This window comes from Myotis lucifugus, unplaced genomic scaffold (genome assembly GCF_000147115.1).
Source record: "Myotis lucifugus unplaced genomic scaffold, Myoluc2.0 scaffold_44, whole genome shotgun sequence".
NCBI lineage: Eukaryota > Metazoa > Chordata > Mammalia > Chiroptera > Vespertilionidae > Myotis > Myotis lucifugus.
In genome coordinates, this window is record NW_005871092.1 from 6,478,310 (window position 1) to 6,491,244 (window position 12,935).

The 12,935-nt window shown below is 40.2% G+C and overlaps 1 protein-coding gene across 1 annotated transcript in view; it reads left to right on the forward strand.

The window, feature by feature from the left end:
• Positions 1-12,935, forward strand: part of ATRNL1 (attractin like 1) — a 474,447-nt gene that overhangs the window by 373,146 nt on the left and 88,366 nt on the right. The window contains exon 33 of the mRNA XM_023753345.1: positions 10,842-10,956. Coding sequence (XP_023609113.1) covers positions 10,842-10,956 — 115 coding nt within the window. The remainder of the gene's footprint in view (positions 1-10,841; positions 10,957-12,935) is intronic.

Here is a 12,935-nt window from a genome sequence, read left to right on the forward strand (position 1 = left end):
GGGTGGGGTCCCAAGTCTGCCCTCTGGATTCCAGCGAGTCTGGGAGAGCCTGTGGGATGGCTGCATGAGGTCCCATGGTCCTGCTAAAAGCATCCTCTGCCTACTATCCTCTTTCCTCTTATTTTCCCCCTCTTAATTCTCTTGATTATAAAATTAAGGAAATTTTAATCTAGTCAATACTGGTGAATGAGGTACTGGGAAAACAGTCTTCCCAGCTACACAGGGAAACGAAATAGCACACAGGAACCTTTTCTAAGTATATCCATCCATAAGATAGTTTTATTTTCGCTGTAGAAGCAGAAAGTTTTCAGTAGAATATTTATCTTATCTAATGGATTTTCACCCTGCACCTTCCACCACTTGTATCCATCAGCTTCATCTTCTCTACAGACTTGACCTTGGTTCCATCCTGCATGCAAAGACACTGGAATACTGGCCCCATACATTGGAACCAAGTCCCGGGGAATGAAATATAGGAAAAGATCAGGACATTAAACCTCTCTTACTGCCCTGCCACTAATCACCAAACTAAGGGGAAGAGAAAGATAAAGTGGAACCAGATAAAGTGGCTGATATGTAATTGGTTTTGATGCCTACTTCTTGTCAGGTACTATGTTCAATGCCTTATCCCTATATTATTCTTTATGATGTTCAGGTAACCTTGCCAGGTTGGTGTTATAAACTCTGTTTCCCATATGAAGAAGGTGAGACATGGGAAAGCTAAATAATTTGCCCAAGACCCCATCAGATTTGAACCCAAATCTGCTTCACATTCAGTAAAGTTGTTTGAGCATGATGAAATATTTCTAGACTTTATAATAAGAACACTCCCAAACACGATTGTCAAAAAATCTTAATATTGGAAAGGCTACTCTGCCTACAAACTTAAAGGGACATAGGAGGACTATTATGAACAGTCAAGAAGATGTCTGTGGGCCCTTGCAGGTTTGGGATTGGAGTATCATCCTTTGCACTGAAAGGTTGCTGGTTTGATTCCTTGTCAGGTTGAGGGTTCGATCCCCGTCCGGGTGCATGTAGGAGGTGGCCCATCAATTGATGGTTCTCTCTCACATCCACGCTTCTCTCTCTCTCTTTTTCTCTTACTCTCTCTCCCTCCTCTCTAAAATCAATTTTTTAAAATCCTCCTATATAATAAAAGGCTAATATGCAAATTGTCCCCTCGACCAGGAGTTGGACCAGAAGTTCAACCCAGCGCTCAAACAGGGTGCAGGGTTGGCAGGCCAACTGCCTGCAGCCCCTCCCCCCAGCCAGCCCCACCCCTGATTGGGCCCCCCCACCTCAATCAGGGGTGGGGCCAGACAACCGCCTGTGGCCCCTCCCCCTGGCCAGCCCGACCCGATTGGCCCAGATCATGGAGGGCCGGCCTGACAAATTCGTGCACCGGGCCTCTAGTAAATAAATAAAAAAGATGTCTGTGTCCCATGGAGTTGGTGATGGAGGAATCAGGCAGTCCTTTGGGTGATGCTGACGGGTCACACAACAGAGATAGCAACAGGGGAGGATGAGGAAAGCCCTTGAGAGGAAGGTGACTTCAACCTTTGCATCGTTGATGGGTTTTACAGAAATGCCCTTGTATTATCTACTGGTGGGTGCAAACCTTTAAGTTGTTTTTATATAAAAAGATAAACATGCAGAAAGCAAGCTGGCATTGGTGACTTAAGAGAAACAAGAAAAGAAATCCCTAGCACTACAGCTGTAATATTCAAACATACATTTACAACTCCATGTATCTTCAGCATACTGTGAAAACTGATATTCACAATGGTGATAGTGGGACATTAAGGCAGTGTTAAATTATGTTCAATATGTCTGGTTAAGAAGCAGAGAAATTGATATTTAAGAGAATTCACATTAATCTTAAAATATCCTACCATTGCAACATCTTAGCTCTTATAGGGTTAATGTTCTGCCTTCTGGGAAAACTCTGTTGTCCTGAGTGACTCAATCTCTGAGAGATCCAGGCAGGTTTCAATGCATCGTACATAATTTCATACATATGTTTGTCACAAGTCGAATCAGCTCTTTCATTCAGCGCTTGTCCATGCTTTTGTGACTTGTAACAGGCTGTGATTGGTATAATAATCTTAGGAGAAAGTCATTTACTGTGCTGGCTCTCTTAACATTTGATTCCTCATTAAGAATATTGCCATATCTGCACTTTTATTCTTTCTGCTGACGGTCACTTTTTACAGTGCTCCTTGATTTAGTTTTATGATTGAAGTTTCAGAAATAAATGTTTTAATTTAATGTTCTCTCGGTGTAACAGCTTTGACCAACAGTTTAATAATGAAAGAGCACCGAGTTCCTGATAGAGAAAGGTTGGCTGGTGCGCCTCTGGGGTGATTTGCTTTGGACATTGCAGATGTCCTGCACTGGTCAGGTTCTGTCTGAGCATCTGAGCAACTGCGCATGCCTTTCTCACAGGTAGTGATAGTCCCAGCAGTGGCCAGGAAGAGTGCAAAGGAGCTGAGGAGGGCCCTGGGTTTCCTGGAGGGCCCCAGTGTGCCCCTGTGGCCTCTTCTCATCCCTGCCTACTGAGCACTTCCTAGACTCTGCCCACAACGAACTTCCAGCAAGTTTCCCAATAGCCATGTGCCTTCACAGCTCCTCCTTCATGCTTTCCCTCCTGCCAGAAATCTCCATCCTTCCTCATTCTCCTGGTGAACTCCCAGGCATCCCCTGCAAAGCAAAGCCCTTCCCCAGGAGAGCTACTGGGACCTCCTCTGCCCCCTCCACTCCCAGCCCCATGGCACTCGCATCCCTGAGCACATTTAGCTGTGACTTCCTCACAGTTGCAGTCAGATTGCGCTGAAGGAAGCTGCACCAGGGCAGGCACTGTGCCCTGGGAGCACTCCACCCCCTTCGCCAGCAGGAGGCCTGGCTCATTTACCTTTCAAATGGAATTGATCTATCAGCCGCATTGCTAAGGTCACATTTTGCATTAATGACATATAATAATGTATTTTGGAATGGACCAGCCTTGAGAATAAATTCCAAGATCTTGATTTTCTACCTTTTCTGCTTGCGTATAATATTTCTCTGCTATACATTGAGCTTCTGTTTAAACCTTTTTGCCACAACATTTAGAGATTTATCTTGTGTACAAGTTGGAAAAGAAAAAACAAATACCCATGTATGCATGAGTTAGGTGCCGGGAACGCTTACTCTGCATGGTACATAGTACTCAAAGTCAAGTCAGACCCCTGACAAAGGCAGGGAAGGGGAAAGGGGAAATGGGCAGATACTCAGCGGGAGTGGTGATGGGGCATATGTGGGGAGTTTAGCATTGAGAGCATTTCCCCCACCTTGTAAGCCTCCAATACAATTCTCTCCTGGAAGCTGAATTTCTTAATTAATGCATTTCAAACCATTAACAGAGATTTTAAAATTGGTCCCTGCCCTCAAATAGCTTACTTTTGAGTTGCATATATTCTTCAGATGGAAAAACAGCTCTAAAGCAAAGGGAATTGGACAAAGTGGCATATTGATGATAGCTGACAACAAGTATTGTATGTCGCACTTTATACATATAAATATATACTCTTTAAAATATTTGATACGATATGAAAATTAAGTTTACAATTGGACTACCTTTGGAATCTCAGAAACAGCATATATTTCTATGAACTCCTTTAATCCTCATAACAACATCACGTACGTGGAAGGTATGGTTAGTTGTGTTTTGCCGATGAGAAACCTGAGACACGGAGAGGTTAGGATTTGCCCAGGATCACACTCGGATGGATGAGAGAGCAAACCTTGAACCAGGCAGTGGTTGCTTGAGGTTGTTCTCTCAACTAGTACATTGCACTTCCTCCCAGAAGTCACGGGAGGAAAAAGGAGCTGCTCCTAATGATTGAGGTGGAGTAGAGAGGGGAGGCCCTGGAGTGGCCCCGGATGCCTGGAAGGCTTCTTGCAGGCAGTGAGTGGGTGCTCGGCCTGACCTTGCAGAAATGGGGGGTGTTGGCAGGTAGTCCAGGCAGAAGGAACGGCCTGAATAAGAGCGTAGGAATGGGCTTAAGCAACGTGCAAAGTCAGCTGACTTGGCAGGCACATTTGTCTCTCACATTTAGCAGTGTTTTTTGAGGTCAGGAAGGTGGCCCGAATTTTCAAATTAATATATAAAGTATGTATAGTGGTTCTGTTGCTTTTTGCACTCTGCTATTGAGAAAAGTACAGGTGGTTAAAAATCTAGTTATGGCAATTATTGTATAATCATCTCTTTCAATTTTTGAAAAATGCTATTAGGAATCAACTTATAAAGATAATCTGTTCAAAGTCACCTCCTATTAACATTCAGATTTATTGGCCAACTCAGGACAAAGCATGATTATATCTCTCAAAAAGACAGTCTCCTCATTTTCCAGGACTAAATACCTATGAAAAAAGAGGTAGTAAAGCTCCAGCTATCACAGGCCAGCCTCCCCGGCTCAGTGGCACATAATTAAAATTGCAGCAACATCCAGTTCAACTAGACATTATACTATAGTTATAAACCTTCAATGTGTGTGTATATGAGTGTGTGTGTGCACACACGTGTGTGTAGTGAGAGATTTTGAACAGGGATTGAGTCCGAGGTATTTCAACGAAGGAAGAAAGATCTGTTACGCCATGAAATTACGTTTACAATGGGAACCTCAGAAGCAGCACACTGATCCTGTGAATATCCTGTTTCGTTCCTTTTCCTTTTCCCACATGCAATACTTTATTCTCTTTGAATTTGCTTCTGATGCAGTTTAACCCTGGTCTTGAGAATGTCCATCAGCTTAATTTCTTTTGTTGATATGAATTCTTCTCCTAGCAAGTAAAGCCAGCTCATGTATTTTTCACTTTATCATTTCATGAAAAGCAAACAGTAAATAAGGAAAGAATATGATTTTTATTTTTTCCAAAGTCTAAACCAAAATCAGACCCTGTTTTTGAGATCTGTAATCTTGGTGATACCAATCCTAAGGAATCAACACACTTGATTAGCTGTGAGCCAAGCCATCGGGCTGACTTAATTCAATGCTCAGTAAATTAATTCCATTTTACTAATGTGACTAAAAAGTAAATTTCATATCAATATAAACATTCATTAAACTGCAAATACCAAGTGGTGCAAGCTGTTGAAAAAGGCTCATTCTTATTTATAGATGGGTTTTGATAAGAATAGCATTGAAATGTTTTAGTAGGGAAATGTTCGAGTGATTAATGTGCAGTTGTTTGCATTTTTAATATTTCACTCATATATCAGATTAGTATTTGTGCATACTGTCAGACTTTATTCTGTTCTTGTCAAAACACTTATTACTGCTGACAGGTATAACATATCCACATTAATCCTTAATTCTTTGATTCAATTTTCTAATTGCCTTTTTGGCATGCGATGGTGGCCGTTTAGTCTTATGTGATATATTCATCATATGGTATATTAATGTGCTTTAAAAATTAGATGTGTCATTTAAAGTACCTGGACAGGAAAAAAATGACTAAGGATTGCAAGTTTCACTGTACTTAAGCAAAGTGTTAGAATATTGGTATCTCACACATTCTGAAAGCTGTCCATAAATCATAGTCACGGAATGTTCAAGGGACTTAAAAATCATCCAACCTACTTGTTCATTTTCCAGTTGGGGAAATTGACTTAGTAACACACTTAAGATCATACAACCAAATGGGGGCAGAACTGATCCTAGAACTCAAGTGTTCTGAATCCTGGTCAGAAATGGGCAGATATGTGCATATAATTCTCATAATTGATATCTTAAGTTGGTTCTTACTATTACTTGCAAGCTGAGAGAAAGAGAGAATCCTTGTCTTCTTAAGCCCGTGGTCGGCAAACTGCGGCTCGCGAGCCACATGCGGCTCTTTGGCCCCTTGAGTGTGGCTCTTCCTAAGCCTTAGGAGTGCCCTAATTAAGTTAATAACAATGTACCTACCTATAGAGCAGGGGTCCTCAAACTTTTTAAACAGGGGGCCAGTTCACTGTCCCTCAGACCGTTGGAGGGCCGGACTATAGTTTAAAAAAAAAACTATGAACAAATTCCTATGCACACTGCACATATCTTATTTTGAAGTAAAAAAAAACGGGAACAAATACAATATTTGTATTTGCATGTGGCCCGCGGACCGTAGTTTGAGGACCCCTGCTATAGAGTTTAAGTTTAAAAAATTTGGCTCTCAAAAGAAATTTCAATCATTGTACTGTTGATATTTGGCTCTGTTGACTAATGAGTTTGCCGAACACTGTCTTAAGCTATGCTTTTTAGCAGTATTGTTTAGTGGTTAAGAACCAAGATGCTAGAATCATACAGATCTAAGATCCAGTCCTGGATCTGCCCCTCAGTACCTGTATTACCCTGACGATTTTATCTGACATCTCTGAATTTCAGTTTCTTCATCTGTATAAAACAAAATGACACAATAATGCATGTAAAATACTTAGCACAGTACTTGGAACCTAGTAACTACTCAAGAGATGTTAGCTAATTTTTAGCTAATAATGTGTTAGCTAATGTTTTCAGTATTTTATTATCCCTTTAATGTGCATAATTTTAATGTGCATAATTTGGATAAAGTTGAATCATATCTCACCATGTGAAAAATAAATTTATTCTTTTATTCACAGCGCACTCTAGTAGATGCCATAGGAAAAGCAAAGAAGACTCCAACACCATACCATCCTTGGAGGAGTAGGAATCTGATAGTGACATATAACAGGGACATCAACATCGACAGTAAACGATTGGGAGACATAGGTTCACAAAAGGCAGCGCATGCAACATGTTTGGGCACCTCAAAGACGGAAAGTGAGAACAGAGTCGATAGAGATGAATGAGAAGCTGGACCTGCCCTCAGGACATCCCAGTGGGAAGACAGGGCCTTTACTCAGGGGTCATTCGGGATAGAACATGAAGCGGTCCATAAAAGGTACAATGAAGAACTTTAGAGGCAGTGACTAAATCCCTCAGACCAGGGAAGGCTGTCTGGATGAGTCGGCTCTGAGGGTGTGTAGCTTTAGGAAAATGAAAGACCTGTGGGAAGGATCTCTTAGACAGTAGGGATATTATGAGTGAAGAAGGCACCTTCTGGAAACCTGGGCACAGTTGTTAAACAGTGAGCACTTACGTTGACTAAAACATGGAGCCGGTGCAGAATAAAAGATGAGGTTTGATGAGTGCGTAGACACAGGAGCCTGGCAGCCTGAAATGTCATTTTGGACTCCATTTCACAGAGATGACAAAGTGGCAGCCCTCAGCCCACGAGAGAGATTTAATGTCTTTCAAGAAAACTTTCTAGTTCTCTGTAGTCCCTGTCAGTTTTGATTGTCTTATCTGTAAGTTAAGATAATCATCCAAGATAGTTTTCTTTCGTACTATACACAGTTACATAGTGATTCAGCATACAAGCTCAGAGGACAGACTTCATTGTTCCAAATTCTGGTTTGGTCACCTAGTAGGTCTGCACCCTCAGTTATGTAAATCTTTGTACTTGAGTTTAATCATTTGTAGAATGGGAATAGTCCCTGTGTAATGGGTAGGATTAAACCCACGTAAGCACACAGCATAGCACCAGGCATAATGCAGGCACTTACTAAATGTTAGCTGTTATTGAGCTGCTCACCTGGGCCGGGAAGGAATTGGAGTTCGCAAGCCCTGCTTTGGAACTACTAAATGTTTTTTGAGAAAGGAAGTGACATCTTTTATCTTCCAGTCCTACAGCTTTGGACTAAACCCTGCTTAGGTTGTAAGGCCTGTTCCAAGGACATCAGATAATTGTTAAGTGTTAAGTGCTCAGCTGCTGTACTAGGGTTTTCAGTGGTGAACTTCAGTGCGATTTCTCAAAGTGAGTCGCTCACTCATACACTCCCTTTTTGAGAGAGCCAATGGAGAAGAAAAAGCAAGTAGCCAGCTTTGCCCATTGGTCTCTTTCAAACATCCACTGCTTCTTCTAACAGCAGTTTCCCAGGACACATCAAATGGTGGCTTCACTTAGAGAACATTGTGAATTTCAAGAAGTGCAAATCCTCAGGATTCCAGAAGCTTCTCCGGTAACTTGCTTGTCTCTAATAGCTGAAAATTGGAAAGGGGTTAACATAGAATTGTTACCCACCCAACACAAGAACTTGAAAATATGAGTGCAATCGTTTTAAAAACACCAGAGTGAACAAAACAAGTCTTTTGTAAAAGTGCTGCCCGCTTTATAAACAATGACTGCTAATTACATAACTGTCAGTGATGTTTCCTGGCACGGCCGCACTCCAGCTCCTTTCGGTACAACAAATAAGAAGATGCCTACAAGTAAATCACAGTTGCTAAGTGCTGTGGGCAAACCCAGGCCTTATCTCTTTCAAAGGCAGCCATGGAAAATGCATGATAAATTGCACACTTCAGTAAACACGTTATGTCATTGTGGAATGATTTTGATTCATGCTTATGTATTTATCACGGAACAACTGACAAACCTCAAGGTATCAGAAGTATCATTCATGGGGTTTTGCTATTTTATGTTGCAAAATTCAAATGGCAAAAAGTATTTTTTTTCTTTTTTATTTAAAAATCTTTATTGAAAGTGGGCTTTGTCCCAGAGTCTTTGGAAATAATTCTCTTAATTATGTGAATTCCTGCCAGAAGTGTCAAAGAGCTGTGCTAGTCACTAATATTTTCAATATAATGAATAATTCATATTTTTGCTATTATCCTTTTATAAAAATTTTATAGCCAAAAATAGACAAGGTTGTAAGCCAATTTGATTTTTAAATAGAATGATAATCTCCTTTTGTATGCTTATCAATATAAAAGACATTTCTGAGTTTTTCTGCACAATAGCTGTAGAATTAAGAGGGAGAGAGCATTCTTTTAGGAAGATTTTTACAGAAGTGACTTTTATGCAAGCATAATTCCTTTTGCTCGGTCAAGCTATTTCACCGCAGTCTTTATCTGTCACTGCATCTCAGAAGTTTAAAGTATTAAGTAATTAAGTCATTTTCCACCTGAAATTTACAGGTTTTTTTGTTGTGTTTTTACCAATTTTTCCCTTCAGTTGGTGTTTGGGCATTAGCATTTCTTATTCCAAACCTTAGAAACAGCAGGAAGTAGCCTGACAACAGTGCCCACCCATGTGCTCTCAGATGGTTTCTTGTTTGGCTAAATCCCCTAAACCAAAAACCACTCTCAACTTTGCTTTTGCTTTTTTGTTTTATTTCGTTGTAATCCTAAAAGCCGTCTAATTTTCATGACCCACTATTTTAACATGACTGTGGATATTTTGGATACTGCCAATCATCATATTGAGAGCTTACAAACAAAACAGCAAAGAAAACCTTGCCTAATGGTAGAATTGATAGGTTATTCCCTAGGGATATTAAAAAGGACTTCAGTATTGCTAATATATCACCATCATTGGAACCTGAATTTATTTTATTTTCTCTTAGTATATTTTAACCAATTGACCTTCACATATACTTTGCATTTATTAAATTAGGATAAATTTCAATAGCCTTGAAATATGGCTCAAACAATTCGTAGTATTTTTCCTTCTAGCCTTGGAATAGGACAAGCCTATTCTCTAAATATTTACATCATGGGAGAATGTCTATGTACTTATGCTGATTTTGACTTAACATTTTCAAAAGTAAATCTGTTAAAATAAATGTAAGCTTTAAAGTGTAAAACTATAAATCATGTAACTTGATACAGGTATTGCAGCATGGCTTCCAGCACTTTCTGGGAAGATTGTTATGCCCTTTCCTTCTAGCACAATGGCCACTTTCACCTTTCTATTGAAAACTCCCAAAATGGATGTGTGTGGGGATAATTTTAAAACATGAGATTTATGTTGCTGTGAAGGAGAAATTCTTTATAACCACATAAAACCATTGTCACCAGAAATTTCCCTCTAAGTTTTACATGAAAGGGGACATATTTTATCTTAATGCCTCATTAAACTTTCTGGAAATGGTAGTATTCTAAAACATTCTCGGCGAATGACTACACATGTCCGTAAGTCCTCTGAAAAGTTCAGATGTCATTAGTGAAAAAAGACCAAGCATTTGTTTTAATAATTAAAGCAGTGGCATGTTTTCTTCTACTTAATGTGGCATAGATGTGGCTTTGATATGTCACCCATATCTCACCCGCAGTTTTTTAGGGTAATAGCCAAAACCACCATTTCTATACTAAAAAGATATCAAAACTCTGGAGACAGTGAAAAGAGTAGTAGTTCCCAGGGCGGAGCGAGGGGGTGGGATGCATGGGGCGGGGGGAGCACTGAGGATGTTTAGGGCAGTCAGACTACTCCGCATGGTGTTGTAACCGTGGATACATGTCACATACATCTGTCCAAACCACCTAGAGTGAACCCTAATGTAAACCACGGACCTGGGTGGTTAGGGGGTGTCAGTGCAGGTTCTTCCCTTGGAACAGTATCCCTCTGGCGGGGCTGTTGATAACGGGAAGTCTATGAATGCATGGGGCGGTAGGTATACGGAAAGTCTCTGCACCTCCTCTCAATTCCGCTAAATTGAACCTAAAACTCCAAAAAAAAAAGTATTAAAGAAAATAAAGCCAAAAATAGAACAAAGCAAAGAATACTTTTCAAAAATTGCAAAAATATGTACCAGTATGTAAGTCCCCAAGAAAAATGTCTTTTAAATGTTAATGGCCACCACTACAAAAAATATTACTACAATAAAATAGTTAAACTATTTAAAAATTTTACATGGTGTGTCCCCAAGCACTGGGAATGTACAGTTTAGCTGACGTAAGCACACATAGGAGAAAAGTAAAATAGCGGTATCGTGTTAATTCCGCGAATTGAAAATGAGTTTTCTTTTTCAGGGGGCACCCAAACCCATAGCCATTGAACCGTGTGCTGGGAACAGAGCTGCTGTCCTGACTGTGTTTCTCTGTCTACCGCGAGGATCCTCAGGTGCCCCTCCCCCTGGGCAGTCAGGTAAGATGAATGATGAGCCGTCAGCAGTTAAGCGAAACATGTTGACTGACCAGAAACAGTAAACAAAACTACCACACAGCACCTTTAACATGTTTACATGGTTCTAATTAGAATATGGTAAAATTTTATTTGGCTACAAACTTCTGACAAATATCTAGATATCTGCATTGCTATAAATTCAAATTTTTTATTGTTTCTCTTAGAAATACATGATGAATATGTGTCTGTTTATATATAATATTCACACATATGTGTGCTCACCCCCCTCTCCAAATTTTTTGTTGTAATTGCAATGAGAAATTTCACTAGCAAGGCAAACAAGTTCTTGACCCTTTGGGTCAGTTTCTTTTTTCCTGGTATGCATGTCTTAAAAGATGCTAAATTATAAGTATGACTAGAAGTTTGTTTTATAAATATGGAACCAAATTAGTGAACCTGTTTGCATGTTGGAATGTTTTAGCAGCATCAGAGGATGATTGCTTGATGCAACCATATCAGTATTATTGAGGTATGTTCTTGCCCAGCCCAGTGGCTCAGCTGGTGAGCATCGTCTGTGGACCGAAAGGTTGTTGGTTTGATTGCAGGTTCGGTCCCTGGTTGGGGCACGTACAGAAGGCAACTGATCCTATCAATGATGTTTCTCTCTCACAGTAATATTCCTCTCTCCCCCTTCCTCTCTCTAGCAGTTCCTCAGGTGAGGATTAAAAAAAAAAGTATGTTCTTGCTGTCAGCACCATTCAGGTGGGGTTCGTGGGCCAGGGAACCCCAGGCACAGCCACCCGTTTCCTCTGGTTCTCCTTTTCCTACATGAAAAGTGTACTTTGAATTGTGGGGTAACTCACCACATGTAACCTCTTAGAGGTCTTCTCATTGCTGTGATGTTGTCCATATTGCAGACATGCTAAGTGTTGAGTATAACTTTAATGAAATAACAAACCATGCTTATTTCTCTCTTATCACATATCCTATTCCATTTGCTTACAATTCCTAATTTTTCTTTCTCCCAATTGTCTTCTCTAAAAACCTCTTCTTGAAATGGATGCTTTTTGAGGGTGAGGGTAATTTCCAATCTGTAAAATAAAGTGCCAGAGCTCTGGCAGGTTCTCAATAACAGGAATTGATGACAAACTCGCCTCCCTGCGTATTTTATCTTTTCTCGATTCCCTAGTTAGAGTATTTTACTTGACCTTGCTCCTCACTTTCTTGATTTGTGTCCAACAAGACACAAAAACAGAAGCTACTTTATAAACATAAGATACTCTTGTAACAGAATTTTTCCCATATGGGGACAGATGTTTCCCATTACCTTTACACTTGTCATTTAGGGTACACTTGTCATTTACGATGCACGAATTTCTACCCAAAGTTCATTTGTAGCTGCACCTTCTCCTACACTGAGTGAATGCCTCCTCTCCTTTTAGAGCCACCAACGTGAATGGGATGCATAAGTAGGATAGTTGGGCCCCGGTCAGATAAGATGGATAATTATAGGAACTGTGCCCAGCTAATGGAAGTATTGTTTTAAGGCTGGGACAGTTTCCAAGGCAAACACTTCACTAATGAAAACAAGTCAATGTGATAGACACCAATGTTCTCCTAGATCCTTGACAAGATGACGTACCGATGGGCAGAGTGAAGGCATCTGCCAATACTCTGTCCCTTTAACCTTTGAAATCTTTGTGACTGATCTGAAAGAGCCAAGTAGCAGTGTGGCCCATTACCTCAGCTGTGTTTTATTACGGATGCATCATGATTGCTAGTGGTAATGCTGGCTTAGGTGTGCGTAAGTCTTCGTAGGGCTTTGCAAAGTGGTTTCCTATTTCTCACGTTTAATCCTCATGACAAGGCTGTGTTATAAAACTCACTTTATAAATAAGGAATCAAAGCATAGAAATCTTCATATTTCTACAGTTGAGGAATAATTGGGAAATACTAGATTATGAAGTAAAACAATAAAAAATGCTTCCTGTTAACAATCC